This window comes from Schizophyllum commune, assembly GCF_000143185.2.
Source record: "Schizophyllum commune H4-8 unplaced genomic scaffold SCHCOscaffold_7, whole genome shotgun sequence".
NCBI classification, from domain to species: domain Eukaryota; kingdom Fungi; phylum Basidiomycota; class Agaricomycetes; order Agaricales; family Schizophyllaceae; genus Schizophyllum; species Schizophyllum commune.
In genome coordinates, this window is record NW_026089544.1 from 489,815 (window position 1) to 505,641 (window position 15,827).

Genomic DNA, 15,827 nt, shown 5'->3' on the forward strand with positions numbered 1-15,827 from the left:
CTTGCGCGGAGGCTGCACAAGCGTGAAATTCACGAAAAAAGATGAAGAACACGACACAAATAATTCAGCCATAATTTACAGCTAAGCATCCTCGTCCCGAATATCCCGCAAGACCCGTGCGCGCTTCGGTTTGTGCTCTTCCACCTCTCCGGGCAGATTTTCATCGCTGGACTCAACCCTGGATCGCTTGCGTCGCCGTCCGTGCACGCCTTCGAGGAGTTTGATGATGGGGACCTCGTTCTCCTTGTTGTCCTCCAGCTCCTTCTCCTCGACCGTGTCCACCGGGCTGCACAAGGTCGTCTCGCTCGTCACGCTCTCCTTGGGCGTCTCCGGGTCGGCCCCGGCATCCACTGGCGTCTCAAGCACCTGCCGCGCCCCGTCCAGAATGCCAAAAAGCATCTGACACGTCAGCCCCTTCGTACCGACCTCGCCCATCTTCAGCAACAATCTTCGCACCAGCGGCTTGAAGCTCGCGAAGTACGGTGTAAAATCTTTGAGGACGCCGTCAATCGCGCCCTCCTCGTTCCGGCGCAGCGCCATCTTGTGCTCGACGTGCTCGGCGCTGGTCTTGTCCCAGCAGCTGATGGCGAAGTCCCTCCAGGACTTATCCCTGCGCGCGACGCCGCCAGGGCCCTCGTATATCGTGCAGATGTAGATGAGGACGTAGACGAGTGACTCGAGGTCGTCCTTCACGCCGCGGACTGCTTTCTGCAAGACGCCGACGGAGAAGAAGATGACGGTACCCTGCGAGAGCGATGCTATCAGCATCGATCTTGAGAGTTGGCAAACTCATGGACGCACCGTCAAGATCTGGTCGGAGTTCTCCCCCTTCGCGTTCAGTGTGCACGCCTTCTCCAAGTCGATCAGCATGCCGCGGACGCGGCCGGAGGGCGGTCTCCATATCCTGACGTTGTTACAGGAGATATCACAGTGCAGTATCCTCCTTTTCTCCAACCGCCCTATGGCTGTGGCACGCTTGTCAGCAAGCGTTGCTGGACATCGACACGGAGGGCACACCTGCAACGCCATCGCAGAGAACATGCAGTAACTCCCCTCTATTCCTGAATAGGGACAAGTCCTCGCAGAATGGAAAGAGAAGCGCGCGGTGGTGCGTCCGCCAGGTGGACTTGACGAACCTGGTGACACGATCGTCAGCTACAACACGGTCACCTCCAGAGGACAGCCGAACGCACTTGTCGAAATCCGTGTCATCTTCCTGAAGGCAGCTTCGCAATCCATCCGTCGTTTGCAATCTACCGTTCTGTCTCACGACGCCGCTAGCGACGATATCCGCGACGCCCTCGACGTGACCAAGGAGCTTAGCAGTCCTGAGCTCGTTCTGGTAGCCGTGAGGGTCGCAGGACTCGTCCCAGGCCCCTCTCAAGGCATAGTCTCGCTCATCGGGCCCGCGCACTCGATAGCATGTCGTCGCTTTCTGGTGTAGCTTGGGAGGTGGATCGCGCGTTGTACGTTCGAGGATCTCGAATTCGGTGCCAGCATCGTCCTCCTCGCCGTCGATGTATTCCGCAGCGTCTTTGACGCCCGCTTCCGCCTCGACGCGCGGCGCCAGGGTCCAGTCGACGTGCTTCATGCGCACGAACAACTTGTCGTCGCGAAGGTAGATGGTCGCGTCCCACCCCAGCCGATGGTGCGGCGCGAACATCATGCCCGCGACGATGCGGACGATGTACGGGGCGAAGCGGGGGTCGTGGAGGGGGAAGCTCTCCGAGAGCACGAGCCCTGCGCGATCGAAGGCTATCAGGCGCAACATCTCTCCACGCCTGGCATCGCTGTGCATGTCAAGTGCCAGCTTGTACAGGCGCGTTGGCTGCAGCGACATGAGCGGGCCCGCGGCGTCAGCGATGCCCTGCAGTGGGTGATAGACGTTGGGATCGTCGAGGCCCTCTACGGCCGAGCCGATGGCCAGCGCGTGGCCCCAGAAGAATGGTCTTGCGGTATCCCAGAGGACGAGGGTCGGCGGGGCGCGAGACTCGCCGATCAAGCCTTCGAAGTCGGTGTTACCGTGCCAGAAGCGGACGGGGAGGTTGGTCATGTCGACGCCGTGCCTTCTCCAGGACGCCCTGATGCCTTTGGCGAGGCGATTGAGGAAGCTGGCGGTCTTTTCGGCGAATGGCATGTCGCCGCGCGGCCAGAGGCGCCAGCGTTTGGCGCTTGCGTCGTGGTGCGTCTTCACCAGATCGTCGGCCAGATCCATTAGCGACATCTTGCAGACGTCACTCGGGAAGACGTGCTGTACAAGGTCCTGGACGTTGCACAGGAGTGTGCTTTGGAGCTTTTTGTCGATTGCAATGCGATTTGGCATTGTCCTGGGAGTGGCGTTTATGTTGGGTGAGTGGATGTGGTCTGTATGGGGCTGGCCGCCGCTAATGTCCTGTGCAGTGTAGGCTGAAGACGGTGTCTGAAGTGCAGTTGATGATAGGAAGTGGTCAAGGCAGAATTGCCACGATGGTCGTCGCTTTGTCTCGGTGGGGGTTCGGGCCATCCGCTGCGGCCTTGTCCACGTGATCGTGATCGTGACTGCCTCGTGGTGTTGGCCCATTTAGACAGAAAGAGCGGGCTGCGCCAACTTGCAGATGAATCGACGTCCCGTCTCTTCTCAAGGTCAGTTACACTCACTCGCATCTTTCCCCTGACAGAGCATCGCTCTCGACACGGTCTTATATCCGCTTGCGCAGTCGCTGCCTAAAGTTGCATGGGATAACCGCAGGAACCGCCGCCGCACACTTACAGACGTCACGCCAGAGCTCAAGAACCCTCACCAAAATTACCGCCGCGCTTAAGAGGAATGAGTCGTGCGCAAAGAATACTTGCCAACCTGCTAATCGCAAGTCAAACATGGCAACACCGACAAAGACCTGTGCACACTATTTCCACGCTATCGGAAACATTCTCGTCGCAGCCGACGAAGGGCACCGCTGAATCGCAGACGAAGACTTGGTTCTCGCGTGGCAATGCGAATGAGCCGCTCGAGCTACGCACTCTCGATGAATAACTTGCCAAGCGTTACCATCCTCAGCCTCAACCATTCAGCCCAATATACATTCCCATTGTTCATCCCTGAATACATACTTTACACCAATGTACAGCAGCCCAACTGTACAGTTCGTGTCGATAGTATCTACGACTGCGCAGGGTTGTTCTCAGCGAAGTACTCGTGGCTGTCGGCGTTCTGGACAGCCTGGTCGGGGTTGCTTTGCGCGAGCGACTTGGCCCCGCTCTGGCCGTACACGATGTCGTCCGTGCCACCGTTCTATGAGGGTCATGAGTTGATTGAATGCGCCCAGGTAAGACGACGACATACCGCGGTGAAGTGAGAGGACTCGTGAATGAGCGTGCCGCCCTGCGAGTCCGTGCCGGTCGTGCTGACCTGCCAGAAGACCGGGCAGAGGTAGATCACACCGTAGTCGTCCGGGTACACATACGCGTACACGCCCGACTCCGTGCACGTGCAGTCGTACGTGAAGCTGTTGTAGTCGCCCTCGTCCAGGTGCTGGAAGTGCGAGAGCACGGTGCTGTGGCGGCTCGAGGAGTACGTGCCGAACCAGGTCGTGTAGCGCGTGGTCGAGCTCGTGTGCGAGGAGAGGTAGCTGTACGCGTTCGCGGCGTAGGTCGTCGCGGCGGAGATGGCGCTGGCGACCTGCGACTGGCGCGAGGACGAGCAGCCGTTGTAGCTGGCGCGCTTGGTGAGGGTGGCGCGGGGAGCGGCGAGCTTGCCAGCGAGCTTCGCGGTGTGCGCCTCGGTCTCGGCCTCGATCGGGACAATAGAGCCGTCGTCGGCGAGGTGGAAGAGCGACTTGGAAGCGTCGAAGGTGTACGCGTCCTCGCCCGACAGGGTGAAGTTGTACGCAGCAGCCACTGAGAAGGCGGTCAATACAGTGATACTCAATAATGTCAAGAGCACATGACTTACAATCGTGGACCTTCTCAACTGACTCGCCCGGGGCAAGGACGGTGAAGGAGTCGATGTTCTTCGCGACGACAGCGTCGAGCGAGTACTTGGCCTTGATGCCCGTGAACTGCGGGACCGCGCCAGCCGAGTTGCTGATGGCGAAGGTGTCCGCCGGCAGCGTGCTCAGCGCCGAGTTGGGGTCGTTAAAGAGCTTGAGCGTCTCGTCGCCCGTGTTCGTGATCGTGGTCGTGACCTTCAGGTTCTCGACGTCGGTGACGTCCGTCGGGCCTGCAGCGGGTCAGCGTCGGGTCGTACCATGCGAAGCATGACGAAGACGCACCAGCGACCTTGAGCGACACGGACTGGGTCGCAGAAACAGCAGTCGCCGCGAGGACGATGGATGCGAGCGCGGCCTTGGTAGAAGCGGAGAACATCCTTGCAAGTGCGACCGATGAGAGGGCTCAAGAGCTGGGGCAGCACGGCGGGGGCCATGGCTTTTATATGCGGATGCTGCTGTGCCCGACCATGCTTCGAGCTCGAGGCCCATTCAGCTGGCGTCGTGCCGATACAGAGAATGCGCCATGTCGTGATATGGCTACTTCTCTGCATGATAAGTCTTATCTGCAGGATTCTATGCTAGAGAGCACATGAGCGCACCAGCCAGACATACCGCACGCTTGAGAAGAAAGCGGGGTAGATTCGGGAGCAGGTAAGGGGCGACGAAGGCATAGTGGCGAAGGGAAGAATTGATCGAGGAAATGTGCAGCTAGATCGCCGAGTCAGTACTATAGGTCACCTGGAATGGAGGGATGGCAGACCATCAGGCAAAAAGTAGACTCTTGTGGAAAGCACTGAGCCGTAAGCTAATATTTTCCGGCTAACCGACGAGGGGGAGAGACGAGGGAAGTATGCGTGTCGTCGCCCATCCGCGCGCATGCTCGATGCGGGCAGGGGAACCAAAGGATTCATCGCAATAGCAGTGATCGCATGGCCTGCACAGTATAGCGAACTTCTCGTACCTGACTTCATGGCAAGCAGAATGAAGTGGAACGAAGCTAGCCACGAGAGCTCCGAACACCTGAGAATCATGGAGACAGAAACGCATGCTAACTCGCCGATGGTAGACAGCTTCGAACAAGATAGGTCTCGACCAATATATGAGCACATCATCCTGGACCTACGAGACAATTGACTTTTCCATTTCAAATGACCCAAGAAATATGCAAACCACACCCACTTCACACCCCGCCCGGCCTCAGACTCATCGTCCGCCTCCTCACATGCCTCACGCCCGCCGCCAGCTTCCGTGCCCCATACGCGAAGAACTGCAGCGTCATGATCATGCCGACGAAGAAGCAGAACACCGCGGAGCCGACGGGCCACTCGCTGAACGCGACGGAGGCCATGTATATCATGACGCACACGGACGCGACCATCATGCAGAGGAGCGGGACGTGCGCGGAGAGCGCGAAGCAGACGTAGGAGTCGCTGCCGATGTCTTTGGCGCGGGACTGAGGTGGGTGTGAGCAGGCGAATTGGGCAAAGAGGATAAGAGAGACGTACAGCGAAGACAGCCGGCGTACACCAGTTGAAGCGCGCGAGGAGGAGCGCGCTGCAGGCGATGCCGCACCCGCTGGCGATGAAGCTGAATGCGATGGTCATGCGGCTGAACTCGTTTGCGGTGACGGCGAAGATGGTGTCCGGCCCGATAGCAAAGATTGCCGCATCAACGCCTGCTATGGCAGCCAGCTATATGACGCGCATCAGTCTCAGTGGACATGAAGAGGACGAAGGAATTCGAGATGGTGGAGCAGGTGGGGGAGCAGAAGGCGGACGCGGGCTGTGAAGACTCACGATTGTAATCATCATAAACCACTCGTGGCGCAAGCGCTGGTGCACCTGGTCGAAGTCGCATAAAGTGGGGTCCCTGAGGTCGCGGTATACCGTACAGGCAATCAAGACACGCTCCGGTAATGAGGGTTGCGCTTGTTCTGGCACCTCGATCTTTTCTGTGTACTGAGGTAGTATAGCCACAGCGGAAGCCGCCATCCACTCGACCGCGGCCGAAAGCAGGCCGGGTGGCAAGAGGACGACTGCACCAGGCTGCTCATCGTCACCGTCTTCGCAGTTGTCGTTTACGACGGTGCTGTTGCTGTCGTCCGATCCGGTTGCAGCAGGCTCGACGGTGAAGTCGGGCCATTCATCGTCATCTGAAGCAGTAGATGACGCTGGTTCGTCGTCTGAGTCGACGCAGTAGCCCTTCGCCTTCTTGCGATGGCGGAGAGTTGATGGCCCAGGACTGGCTTCGAAGTCAGAGGACTTCCCCTCGGGCTCGCTTGCTATTGGAGATGAGCTTGTTACGGGGGATACCAAAGGTGATGCAGCGTCCGCTGGAAGGGCCTAAGTTCAGGGTGTGCTCAGTAGCAGCTGGGTGAATGACACCCACAGTTGTATCCTGAAGATCGCCCGTCAGACAGGGTGCCTTCATCGGTGGATAGGGAGGTGTCGAGGCGAGGGAGGGATACAGATGATGGTGGGTGTAGTCGTAGGAGCAGGTACGGCCCGTTGTTGGCCTTCGTCTTCACGGCACTCTTTTTGCGTAGGGCCTGACACTGGAGGCGAACCTCGACTCCTGCAAGCTGCGTGAGCGGGACCGCGTCGTGACGATTGATGCGGCGACGCACTTTTGTCCCTCTCCTGCTGCACGAACAAGTCCTCAAGGGAGTGTCGCGCAGTGCCGACCAGGTTCCTCTTCTTGCTCTTCTTCTTGCTCTCCGAGCGGTGCCAGACCTGGATCTCGACCTTCGACTTCATGGTGGCGCCAGCGCTGCCCTTCTGTCAGCTTAGTCCATGGCGACGCGCTCGCAACTCACATCCGCAGCAACTCCTTGAGGTTTGGGTTCTGCCCATCGCAGCCCAGTACCGTCTCGCGGTGTCCCCCGCTCAGCTGGTCGACGTCGAGCGTCACGATCGGCTTCCACTTCTTCTCTGGGCGGAGGCCCTTGAATCCCTCCCCCCTCACCACCGTGAAGCCCCATACGCTGAGAGGGTCAGTCAGTTCTGCTTTCCTCGTCGCGAAGCATCTTCACGTACTCGTCGTCCATCGTAGCTCAGTAAGTCGCGGTTACAGAAGGTTCAGAGGCAGTACGTTGCTCGCAAAGCTCGCGTCAAGCGCACACCCTTCTCCCCCCAATTATCGCAAGATATAAGGAGCGCTCAGGCCAGGGCCGGGCGCAGGCGCTGCTGCACAGGATGTAAAACGGGAAGCAATCATGACGAAGTTGACATTGTTACAGCGCGGGCTATGCGACACGAGGCCGCCCCCATCAGATGCATCTGCGGCTGGACCCACAAAGTGCTATACTAGTAGGAACTCGAACTTCAAGAATACATTGGTGTTCATGCTTTGTACAACAGCAGCTCTTCAAATCAAACATTGCCTGAGAAGATATCGTCCTTGGACCCGAGATAGAACACAGGAATCTCGTCCAGCTGCGCGCTTACGTTCACCTTCTCGCCCCCGGCGCCGTAAGCCTCGTCCGTCCACCTACAAGTCATTAGGTCATACCTATACAGCATGGGACAAGGAAGCTCACCAATGCGTCCACTCCCAACCCTCATCCACATAAGCCTCCGGCAACTTCGGAAGATACACCTCCCAGCTCGTCACGTTTGTCGCCCACACCGGCGCAACAAGCAGCCGCGGGCCCAGCATGTACTCGTGGACGATCGACGGATCGTTGGTGCGCGTGCCCTCGACTACTGCTGGGTCCGAGAGCGAGAAGTCGTAGTAAAGCGCGCGCATGATCGTCTTGCCCGAGGCCTGGAGGTCGACGAAGAGCTTCTTGACGTAGGGGACGAGCTGGTAGCGCAGAGAGATGTACTGTGGGATGTGAGAAGGGGGTTCAATGGGAAGCGAGGGCCCATACCTTCTTCAAAACAACGAAGTTGTCATCTCCGAAGGACCAGGGCTGGCGCTGAGTGTCAGAAACACGTACATAACCAAGAGTGAACACCGTACCTCGTTCGGACATGGGTTAGCATACGACTGATTGGTAGGCCTCGTGAGGTTGCAATCGCGATCGCTGGAAGGGGAAGTGAGCGCGCGGATTATACGCAAGTCGCGCAACATACCCATGTGCCCGCATCTGTCCAACATATAATCAGCATACCTCCCTCTCTCCCGCCACCGTGTATGTACTCACATACGGCAAAAACGTCCCAAACCCAAACCACCGCACAAACAACTCCCTATCCTCCTCCTGATCGACATTCAACCCCGCAAACCCGCCAATATCGAGCGTCCACGACGAGATGCCCGATGCCGCGACGCTCGCGCCCGCCGTCACCTGCTGCGACAGCGTCGCCCACTCCGAGCGCGTGTCGCCCGACCAGAGGTACGTGCAGAAGCGCTGCCCGCCGACCCACGTGCTGCGCGTGAGGGACATGTAGGGGCACGCGGGGTCGTCGCGCGCGGTGTTGGTGAGGTTGCGGTGGCCCTCGTCGACGGCTTGTTCGTGGAACCAGGGGTACATCTTGCCGGCGCCTTCCTGCGTGCCGATGTAGTATTGGGTGAAGGCGCGGCTGTAGGGGATGTTTTGGATGGTTTGACCGTCTGAAGGGATGGTCATGAGGGAGACGGTCAGGGTGAAGGGAGATGCGTACTGTTCTCGAAAGCCTCTCCGAGGGTTCCACCTGGGGCAGCTTTTTAGTCGAGAAGTCATCGTAAAGGTGGGTCACATACCGTCTGCCTGATCGATCCAGAAGTTGTATATACCCTTAGAGAAGTAACTATCATTCAGCCGCTTCCCTGCGTCTTCTGTCAGTCCCTGTACATGACTGGTGCAAGAAACAACTCACACAAAAACTCGCGCGCTGCCGGATTCGTCGAGTCGACTATGGACACACAGTTAGGTCTCTCTCGCCCTCCACCAGAGTAAAACGCAGGCACTCACTCAACCTCGTATACGCCCCCGCAAATGAGTCCGTCACGCCCGTGCCATCACGCGTCGTCGCCAACAGACCCTGCTCCTGCAGCGCTGCGTAGTTCTCGGAGTTATCTTCGACGCTGGGCCAGAGCGAGGCCATCATCTCGGCGCCAGTGAGCTCCTTGACTTTCGCGGCCATGCCCTCGGGGTCGGGCCAATACTCTGGGTTGAAAGACCTGGGAGGGTGAATAAGGCATGAGGTGGGGAAGCGATGGAATGGGATATATAGAGCCACCAACGCACCAGTCACCCTGGTACTTCCAAGCAAAGAAGTCTGGAAATGACATGAGCATAAAGGCGTGGAGATTCACCAAACGCATACGCACCTACGACCAGCAGCGAGACGTTGATCTGTTCATCATGGAAGCGCTGCGCGACGTCGAGGACTTGTTGCTGCTCAAAGTACCGCAGTTTGGAGTGCTGGTAGCCGAGAAGGAAGTCGGGCGGCGTAGGCTGACGCCCGGTGACGGAGGTGAACTGTTTCTGCAGGGTATCATAGTCGCCGGGTTGTGCGGTCGTGCTATCAAGCTGTGTGAGTATCGCCGCTATAAAGAAGGGAAAGGGCGGACATATAGTAATCCACGACGGTCGTTTCCGTGGCATGGAAACGAGTCCTCAATGGGCTGAACTCTGGTGGCTGATCAGACTCCATCGAAGACGAGAAAGTGGGACACGTACCTATCCTCCCTTGACTAGGCATATTGAAGAACTGCAGGTACCCCTTGCTCGACATATACACCGGAAGTGCCACATTGCTATTGAAGTTGAACAAGTCCACCACCTGCCCCTTCTTATTGACCGAGTGGTCCTTGCAACACGCCTGCTGCCCCGTGCCATAGAACTGCTCGTCCTTCTCCGCCGAGAACGCGAGATCGACGGCAAAGCTATCGGAGAGGAAGTTGCGCGTGTAGTATCGCGCCGGGATCGCCTTCTCGTCGGTAAACTCGCCGGTGAGAAGCGTGGTGCTACCGTTAGGCTCGAGGCGGAAGAAGGAGAGAACGCCGAGGTCTACGGTGGCGAGAATGTTGCCGTTCTGGATAGTCGCGTTGCCGTGGTAGGGGAGGAGGGTGTCGTAGGTGAGTCCCGCATTGCCTCCGGGGCCTTCGAGGGGCGGGTCGATAAGGCCGCTCCATTCGTTCCCGGTGGGATCGCGCATGAGGCTGGTCCGGACGCGGAAGCCATTCTCGCCAAAGGGCTAGCAAGATAGCGATTGCGTCATGAGTGGTAGTTAGAAGAAGAAGATAGGAAGGATAAGCACTTGAATGAAGACGCGTTCGAAGCCGTTCTGAAGTTTGATGCCCGTGGAGTTGGTCTCGGAACCTTGCGCGAGGGCAAGGTTCGCGCAAGCAAGCGCCGCACATAGGGCGGCAAGTGATCTTAGTAGCATGCTGGATGCGGGGGCGATACCGCTGGGGATCGCCCTCATCGCGCTCGCTCTTTAAGGCGCGGCAATGATGCAGTAAACCCGGGTGAGGTAATGCTCACCTGCTGTTCGATTATTGAACATTTTCCACGCATGATCATGATGGGGTCGTTCTCGAAGTGTACCCAAGGGCCAGACTGCATTGTACCATGGGTTTCTTTGCCCGACCCAAATAGATAGGTTGGGATACGACTTGACTACTCGAAGACGAACTGGGTTTCTTGTCTAGTAGTGCAGGGTTCGCCCGCAATACCGCTCGTAGACATGGCCCGAGACCGCGGCAGAGTGGAGAGTGCGGCCCGCGGCGGGTCCAGGGAGGGCGTATGACCAAAGAAGCAGCGGAGGAGATCATGTTGTTGACGGAGAAGCCTTATGGCGGAGAAACTGTACGTCTGCAAGGGACGCTGAGCATAAGGAAATTCAGGTCGCTTATTGAGAAGCTCCAGTCAGCTGAAAGGGCTCGAATAACTCTCGATGAGAGGACATGATGGTCGAGTTCAACCCGGTGTACGGTGCCGACAGACGTGAGAACACCATCCACTTTCACGTGGCTCCCGGGCCGCCGATGAACTTGAACTCAACTCCAACGCTCACGAACGTCGATTCCGAGCTGCATTCATGTCGCCATGGAAGCCTCTGGATCTGCTCATGATCCTGTAATGAACGAATCCGAAGATGGCGGTGATGACGTCTCCCAATTGACCGCCCTTGAACAATATGGCGCGTACGACTTTGCGAAAGACGATGTATACCTGGTACGTTACATGCGCTATGGAGTACGCACGGAAACGGCTACACTGTGCCCTCTTGAATTGGCTCAATGCGTAAAACTGATCATTGTATGTAGCAAGGGCTGGCGAGCATCATTGCGGGAGGCGCCCTTCGCGATGCACCCGACTACGTTCGCGAGGAGATTCTACGTCGAACGCGCGTATTCTACTTCAACAAGTGAGTGAAAGGAAAAGGGTATACTCTCACTTCGGCTTCTCCTAACATTGTCACGTCTGCCAGAGTCACAGAACAAGACATCTCCATCGACGATGCTCGTGCCTACGAACTCGAGCACGGGATAAATGCACCTGCAGGCGTTGGACCTCGCGCAAGCTTGGCATCAGATGCCTCATCATCTGGACCCGATGCAGCAAGCAGTACAAACGAGCCTTCCGTTGCTACATCGTCCACACCAGCTTCAACCTCGAGCGCCACAAATGGCGCCAGCGCGACAACCGCCGACCCACCTCGCACCCTAACCTTCGTCGAGCTGCAGGCACTCATCGAAGCTGGGCGAGTCGACGAGATCCCCAATAATCGCGAGATACCCGATAAGCTGAACGTACGTCTCTCTTCTTTCCTGCTCCACCCTGCGTATCTTGGTTTGCATCTTCGCCTCGCATCAAGTTTCCTATGCCGCTCATCATCGCCACTTGCTGTACTTGTCTCTGACATACTTTGTCCAGGACGCACCACCAAGCCAGTCGATCGCTGCGCCGCGAAAGAAGCCTTGGGAGGTGGTAGAGGCAGTTTAAGTTGAAATTTGAAGCATTGTGTACATTAGACAACCCGTTGACAGGGCTAGCATGTCGCATTCAATGTTGACAGTTGACTGCAATTTTGACTTCGTATGAGCTCCAGGTCATAGCTCACTGTCCCAGGACACCCTTGACGCCAACACGCAAGGGTTCAGTGGTCTAATGGTTATGATTTTCGTCTCACACACGAAAGGTTCCCGGTTCGATCCCGGGCTGAACCACTATCTGGTGACGAATATTGTTTTGCATGGATTTCTTTTCTGTTACTTATTGCATGGAGCTACAACGCACGTTAGCGACGCTATGCCTGGGCAAGAAGCAGAAGCGGCCCTGATGAATTTGGCTGTCTTGATACAGGAGAAGGGGCGGTACGCCAAAAAAGTACATTGGATACAAGGATCAAAGGCTAGTACACAGAGTATGTATGTAATAGTAAAGATGTTTTTCACGCCGGTGATTGTTGTTTTGATTTCATTCTGCCCAGCCCAAGTATGCATAGCAGCTACGACTGGGAAATATGTAGAAACCAGCAGAAGAAAACCATCACGCGGCAGCGGCCTGCTTATGCGCAAATTTACCTCCTCCACGCGTAAATATGTCCTGCAAAGGCGGTCAAACAAAGGAATCTCAACATTGCCAGCCATTCACTACTCACCTTGACCATGCCCCTCATGATCATGCCCATTGCCTCCCGGCTCTCCCATACCGGGCCAATTACGACGACTCCGGCAGCGAGGAACGTCCAGGCAATCCCGATGCCGACCCATGCGGCGAGCCCGCGCACGCCGAAAATCGTCTGCGCGAAGAACAGTGGTAGGGGGATGGCGAGGACGAGGATGACGAGCTGGGCGCGGTCATCGTCAGTATCTTATGTGATACATAGTCAAGCAAGAAGACACGCACCAACGCCAATGACGCCCACGCCGCAAAGCGGAAGGCGCGCTTGAGGCCCTCGGGGTTCAGGTCGTCGTCCGCGGTGGAGTCATTGTCGGAAGGCTCCGTTGTCTTCACCGTTGCTTGTGCGCCTTTTTCGTCGGAGGGGGACGTCTTTTCGTCGCTGAGTGCCCTCTCAGGCTGGGGTCTCTCGGCTGTGTCGTATTCTGTCGGTCGGTTGATCGCGCGCGTTATCTCGAAGTCGAAGTCGTCGGGGGACTGCGTGGTGGATTAGCATAAAAGGTGGGAAACAATGAGCTGAGGTTGCATACAATGAGGCTCCAGGCTACAGAGACGATGGCTCCGACACCGATGGAGGCAAGGTTGCCCGCAAGCATCTCATAGTCGCCGCCGCTCGTCTGTTGATAACACGTTAGGTCAATCCTTGTCCATGATGGAAAAGGTTCATAGCTACGCACCGTCACATTGATAACACCGTCCCACAAGCGCGCTGTCGTCCCCAGCCAGGTGCCAAGTCCAGCGACCAGACCAATTAGAGCGCCCACGATGCACCCAGTTTTGTTGGCCTTCTTCCAGGTGACGCCAATTGCGATCGGGCAGACGGCACCGCCAAGGAGGACACCCATGAAGGTCTGTAATTATGTATAAGCGGTTCGTTTGAGACGCTGAGAATATACCGAGTACGCACGTATAACCAACCCATAGAAACACCAATATAGTAGAAGATGAGGCCAAAGAACCCGCAGGCAATAGCGTACGCGCCGACCTTGAGAAAGAAAAGTCAGCCAAGCGGCCGTTTGTGAAGCCTGGGCGACTTACCACAAAGTGACCCACGCGCAGGAGTTGCTCATCCGTCGCCTTTGGGTTGATGTACCTCTGTCCACAGTCAGACATGAGTTATGTACCGGCGCAGATCATCTGTCACACCTTGTAGATGTCGTACGTCCCGATGCTCGACACTGCGATGAGCTCTGCGCTCGTCGCGCTCGTCACGGCCAAGAAGAGCAGGATCAACATTGCCGCGGCACCCCCAGGCCCGCGCAGAGCGGCTGATGCGGCTGCAGCCGGCAGGCCCGCAGAGACGTCGGCGGCGGAGAGGGGCTTCATGTCTACACGGTCGGTCAGCGCATGGAATATTGAGGAGGTGAGATGCCACTCACCAGGATCGCGCCATGTCGCGTCCTCACTGCCGCCAAGCGCCCTCGCGGCGAGGCCGAGGGTCGTCGCAAGCGTGAAGGGGATGGAGAACCAAGCGATGCCGCCGAGGAGGTATGCACGAACCGCGCTCGCCGGCCGACTGGCGATCGCACGCTGCCAGTATGCCTGATCTTGGAAGACGGTGGCGAAGTTGCCGATGATGTTGATCACCCCGAAGATGAGGCCGTTCTTCGAGCGCATGGTGAGGTAGGATCTAGGGAGTGGTGGAGGGTCAAGAGTAGCTGGGGATCGCAGTGAAAAACGCACCCTTCAGCATTTCCAGCGACAGGCGGTGCGATAGACAGCAGCTCGTGCATTCGCGCAGGGCTCCCGATTTTGGGGCTCGTCACGTATACGGTAAAGACGAAGAACTAGATGGTACTGATTAGCCAGAGTTTCGCTCAACACAGATATGCATGCTCACCAGAATGATGATGAAAAGCGCCGTCGTGTGAGTGCTACGGCATCCATTCAGCAACACTTCGATTTACTCGATCTCGTCCACTCACTAGTCACAGAGCAGCGTCGAACGCATACCACCGACCACCACATACACGGCGACACCCACAGGGATGAGGAAGCACGCCGCGAGCGTGTTCATCCCCGTCAAGTCCGTCACCGTCGCCGACCCGCCGAGAATCAGCATCGCGCTGACGATGATGTTGGTAGCCAGCCCGAAGAAGAGGAACACCAGGTGAGCGACGGTCCCCCAGCGCGCGCCGATGATCTCGAGCCAGGTATGTGCGTAGGGGGCGTTGAGCTTGAGTTTGGCGGCGAGCTTGAGAGGATGTCAGTCGACCGTGCGTATGGTATGCATATGTCTGCTCACCATGGCAAAGAGGAGAATTTGGATCGTTGCGCCAGCTATACACTTGTTAGACGACCGCTTCTTTTCGATTATCAGTTGCAGTTGGACGCACCGGCATACCACCACGGCCCGCTGATGCCTGCTCGAGATAAGCGCCTGTCATAATCGCGAGGTACTGAGCTACGCACCATACTTGAACGCCACTGCGCTACTCTGCAATAGCGTCGCCGCCCACGTCCACGCCGACACGATGCCTGACGCGATGAGCGCCGGCTTCACGCTCCGGGACGCGCTGCTAAACTCCTCTGCGCTCTTCGGCGACCAAGGTGTGTACCGCGCTTGCATCGCGGTGAGCGCGAGCATGAACGCGCTAAAGAATAGGCCGATTCCTGACAGGGTTGAGAGCGTGTTCCCTGCTCACCAGTCCGTGTACGCACCGACGACTATGACGGAGCGAGTCAGCATTGTAGGGATGTGTCGCTACCATAAGACCACTCACCGACGCCATAGCCCGCGCCTTGAGGCAGGACCGTCTCAGCGGAGGACATGATAGATCGGCACCGCTGCTTCTCGGGCCAGGGAAGGGGGGAAAGGTCAGCATCAACCTCGAACGGGCCTGCTCCCTCTCCTCCCCATCTTATCTACCTCTCCGCGGTCGATGCCTCCGTTGCTCGGCGCCGCCGGCGTGCGCACTAACGCCCCGCTCGCACGCTAAGAGGCGCCGGCAAAGATAGACATACGAACTGTCTGGCTGCTCGCGAGGCTGATAACTTGGCTTGCTTATCGCGGAGAACTGCTCAGTGGGGTGGCCGCCACGAATGATTTCCCCATTGATTGGCCGGCGCCTATATCTTCCTCGACGATAAGTTCGTCGGAGCCCCGAGGGAGCCGTCCTTGGCAGAGCGCCCTCCCGTCTTGTGTACCTTTGGTCTGTGCCACTAGAATAGATGCTTGACGAAGCTGTCATTCTCAGGGACGTTGATGTGTGAGGTATGAGTGTACGGGTGTGCGTCTTCCAATGCTCAGATCTTCGCAATGGGCTTCGATGCTAGATCAATATGGAAGAAGATGTACGAAC

At 57.4% G+C, this 15,827-nt stretch overlaps 6 protein-coding genes and 1 non-coding gene across 7 annotated transcripts; 2 read left to right on the forward strand and 5 right to left on the reverse strand.

Moving 5' to 3' along the window:
• Window positions 1-81: 81 nt before the first annotated feature.
• SCHCODRAFT_02580342 (uncharacterized protein) lies at window positions 82-2,560 on the reverse strand (the record flags this gene model as incomplete). Its single annotated transcript, XM_050343907.1, has 5 exons — window positions 82-744; window positions 802-965; window positions 1,018-1,136; window positions 1,194-1,552; window positions 1,598-2,560. 5 exons carry the CDS (start codon window positions 2,558-2,560, stop codon window positions 82-84), a joined length of 2,268 nt encoding a protein of 755 aa, XP_050199504.1.
• Window positions 2,561-2,982: 422 nt separating this feature from the next.
• SCHCODRAFT_02628084 (zincin) lies at window positions 2,983-4,350 on the reverse strand. The gene is made up of 4 exons (XM_003031040.2): window positions 4,251-4,350; window positions 3,932-4,198; window positions 3,323-3,876; window positions 2,983-3,271 (listed from the first exon to the last, which is right to left on the reverse strand). Exons 1-4 carry the CDS (start codon window positions 4,342-4,344, stop codon window positions 3,140-3,142), a joined length of 1,047 nt encoding a protein of 348 aa, XP_003031086.1. The 5' UTR covers window positions 4,345-4,350; the 3' UTR covers window positions 2,983-3,139.
• A 650-nt stretch (window positions 4,351-5,000) lies between these two features.
• On the reverse strand, window positions 5,001-7,169 carry SCHCODRAFT_01153821 (uncharacterized protein). The gene is made up of 7 exons (XM_003031039.2): window positions 7,004-7,169; window positions 6,784-6,951; window positions 6,595-6,737; window positions 6,357-6,542; window positions 5,765-6,300; window positions 5,474-5,659; window positions 5,001-5,421 (listed from the first exon to the last, which is right to left on the reverse strand). Exons 1-7 carry the CDS (start codon window positions 7,012-7,014, stop codon window positions 5,149-5,151), a joined length of 1,503 nt encoding a protein of 500 aa, XP_003031085.1. The 5' UTR covers window positions 7,015-7,169; the 3' UTR covers window positions 5,001-5,148.
• An 81-nt stretch (window positions 7,170-7,250) lies between these two features.
• On the reverse strand, window positions 7,251-10,817 carry SCHCODRAFT_02543909 (glycoside hydrolase family 31 protein). The gene is made up of 15 exons (XM_050343623.1): window positions 10,157-10,817; window positions 9,577-10,093; window positions 9,468-9,528; window positions 9,225-9,418; window positions 9,142-9,172; window positions 8,866-9,074; window positions 8,771-8,806; window positions 8,655-8,720; window positions 8,576-8,605; window positions 8,116-8,525; window positions 8,045-8,058; window positions 7,932-7,995; window positions 7,840-7,881; window positions 7,507-7,793; window positions 7,251-7,457 (listed from the first exon to the last, which is right to left on the reverse strand). Exons 1-15 carry the CDS (start codon window positions 10,322-10,324, stop codon window positions 7,340-7,342), a joined length of 2,247 nt encoding a protein of 748 aa, XP_050199505.1. The 5' UTR covers window positions 10,325-10,817; the 3' UTR covers window positions 7,251-7,339.
• Window positions 10,818-10,980: 163 nt separating this feature from the next.
• SCHCODRAFT_02505178 (uncharacterized protein) lies at window positions 10,981-11,847 on the forward strand (the record flags this gene model as incomplete). The annotated part of the gene is made up of 4 exons (XM_003031441.1): window positions 10,981-11,076; window positions 11,169-11,269; window positions 11,426-11,654; window positions 11,779-11,847. The coding sequence occupies 4 exons, from the start codon at window positions 10,981-10,983 to the stop codon at window positions 11,845-11,847; spliced, it is 495 nt and encodes a 164-aa protein (XP_003031487.1).
• Window positions 11,848-11,998: 151 nt separating this feature from the next.
• SCHCODRAFT_t125 lies at window positions 11,999-12,071 on the forward strand. The gene has a single exon. It is a non-coding gene; the product is annotated as a tRNA-Val (tRNA).
• Window positions 12,072-12,174: 103 nt separating this feature from the next.
• SCHCODRAFT_02628098 (Na+/solute symporter) lies at window positions 12,175-15,569 on the reverse strand. The gene is made up of 17 exons (XM_050345447.1): window positions 15,249-15,569; window positions 15,187-15,192; window positions 14,938-15,138; window positions 14,862-14,888; window positions 14,771-14,805; window positions 14,451-14,719; window positions 14,366-14,399; window positions 14,209-14,312; window positions 13,905-14,155; window positions 13,672-13,853; window positions 13,564-13,620; window positions 13,433-13,510; window positions 13,203-13,376; window positions 13,056-13,142; window positions 12,754-13,002; window positions 12,506-12,694; window positions 12,175-12,450 (listed from the first exon to the last, which is right to left on the reverse strand). The coding sequence occupies exons 1-17, from the start codon at window positions 15,295-15,297 to the stop codon at window positions 12,394-12,396; spliced, it is 2,049 nt and encodes a 682-aa protein (XP_050199506.1). The 5' UTR covers window positions 15,298-15,569; the 3' UTR covers window positions 12,175-12,393.
• Between the last annotated feature and the right edge of the window lie 258 nt (window positions 15,570-15,827).

Bases quoted from the DNA above. Each gene is read 5' to 3' on its own strand.
- SCHCODRAFT_02543909 (XM_050343623.1), bottom strand. From the start codon at position 10,324: ATGAGGGCGATCCCCAGCGGTATCGCCCCCGCATCCAGCATGCTACTA. The intron at 9,419-9,467 runs GTCCGCCCTTTC...ACAGCTTGATAG, and splicing joins ACCGTCGTGGATTACTATAT to CACGACCGCACAACCCGGCG. The intron at 7,794-7,839 runs GTATGGGCCCTC...CACATCCCACAG, and splicing joins ACTTCGTTGTTTTGAAGAAG to TACATCTCTCTGCGCTACCA.
- SCHCODRAFT_02628098 (XM_050345447.1), bottom strand. From the start codon at position 15,297: ATGTCCTCCGCTGAGACGGTCCTGCCTCAAGGCGCGGGCTATGGCGTC. The intron at 13,003-13,055 runs GTATGCAACCTC...TCCACCACGCAG, and splicing joins CTGTAGCCTGGAGCCTCATT to TCCCCCGACGACTTCGACTT. The intron at 12,695-12,753 runs GTGCGTGTCTTC...GACCGCGCCCAG, and splicing joins CGTGGGCGTCATTGGCGTTG to CTCGTCATCCTCGTCCTCGC.
- SCHCODRAFT_02628084 (XM_003031040.2), bottom strand. From the start codon at position 4,344: ATGTTCTCCGCTTCTACCAAGGCCGCGCTCGCATCCATCGTCCTCGCG. The intron at 4,199-4,250 runs GTGCGTCTTCGT...GACCCGCTGCAG, and splicing joins CGTGTCGCTCAAGGTCGCTG to GCCCGACGGACGTCACCGAC. The intron at 3,272-3,322 runs GTATGTCGTCGT...TGACCCTCATAG, and splicing joins AGTCCTCTCACTTCACCGCG to AACGGTGGCACGGACGACAT.
- SCHCODRAFT_01153821 (XM_003031039.2), bottom strand. The intron at 6,301-6,356 runs GTGGGTGTCATT...AGGCCCTTCCAG, and splicing joins GCGATCTTCAGGATACAACT to CGGACGCTGCATCACCTTTG. The intron at 5,422-5,473 runs GTACGTCTCTCT...CACCCACCTCAG, and splicing joins GTACGCCGGCTGTCTTCGCT to TCCCGCGCCAAAGACATCGG.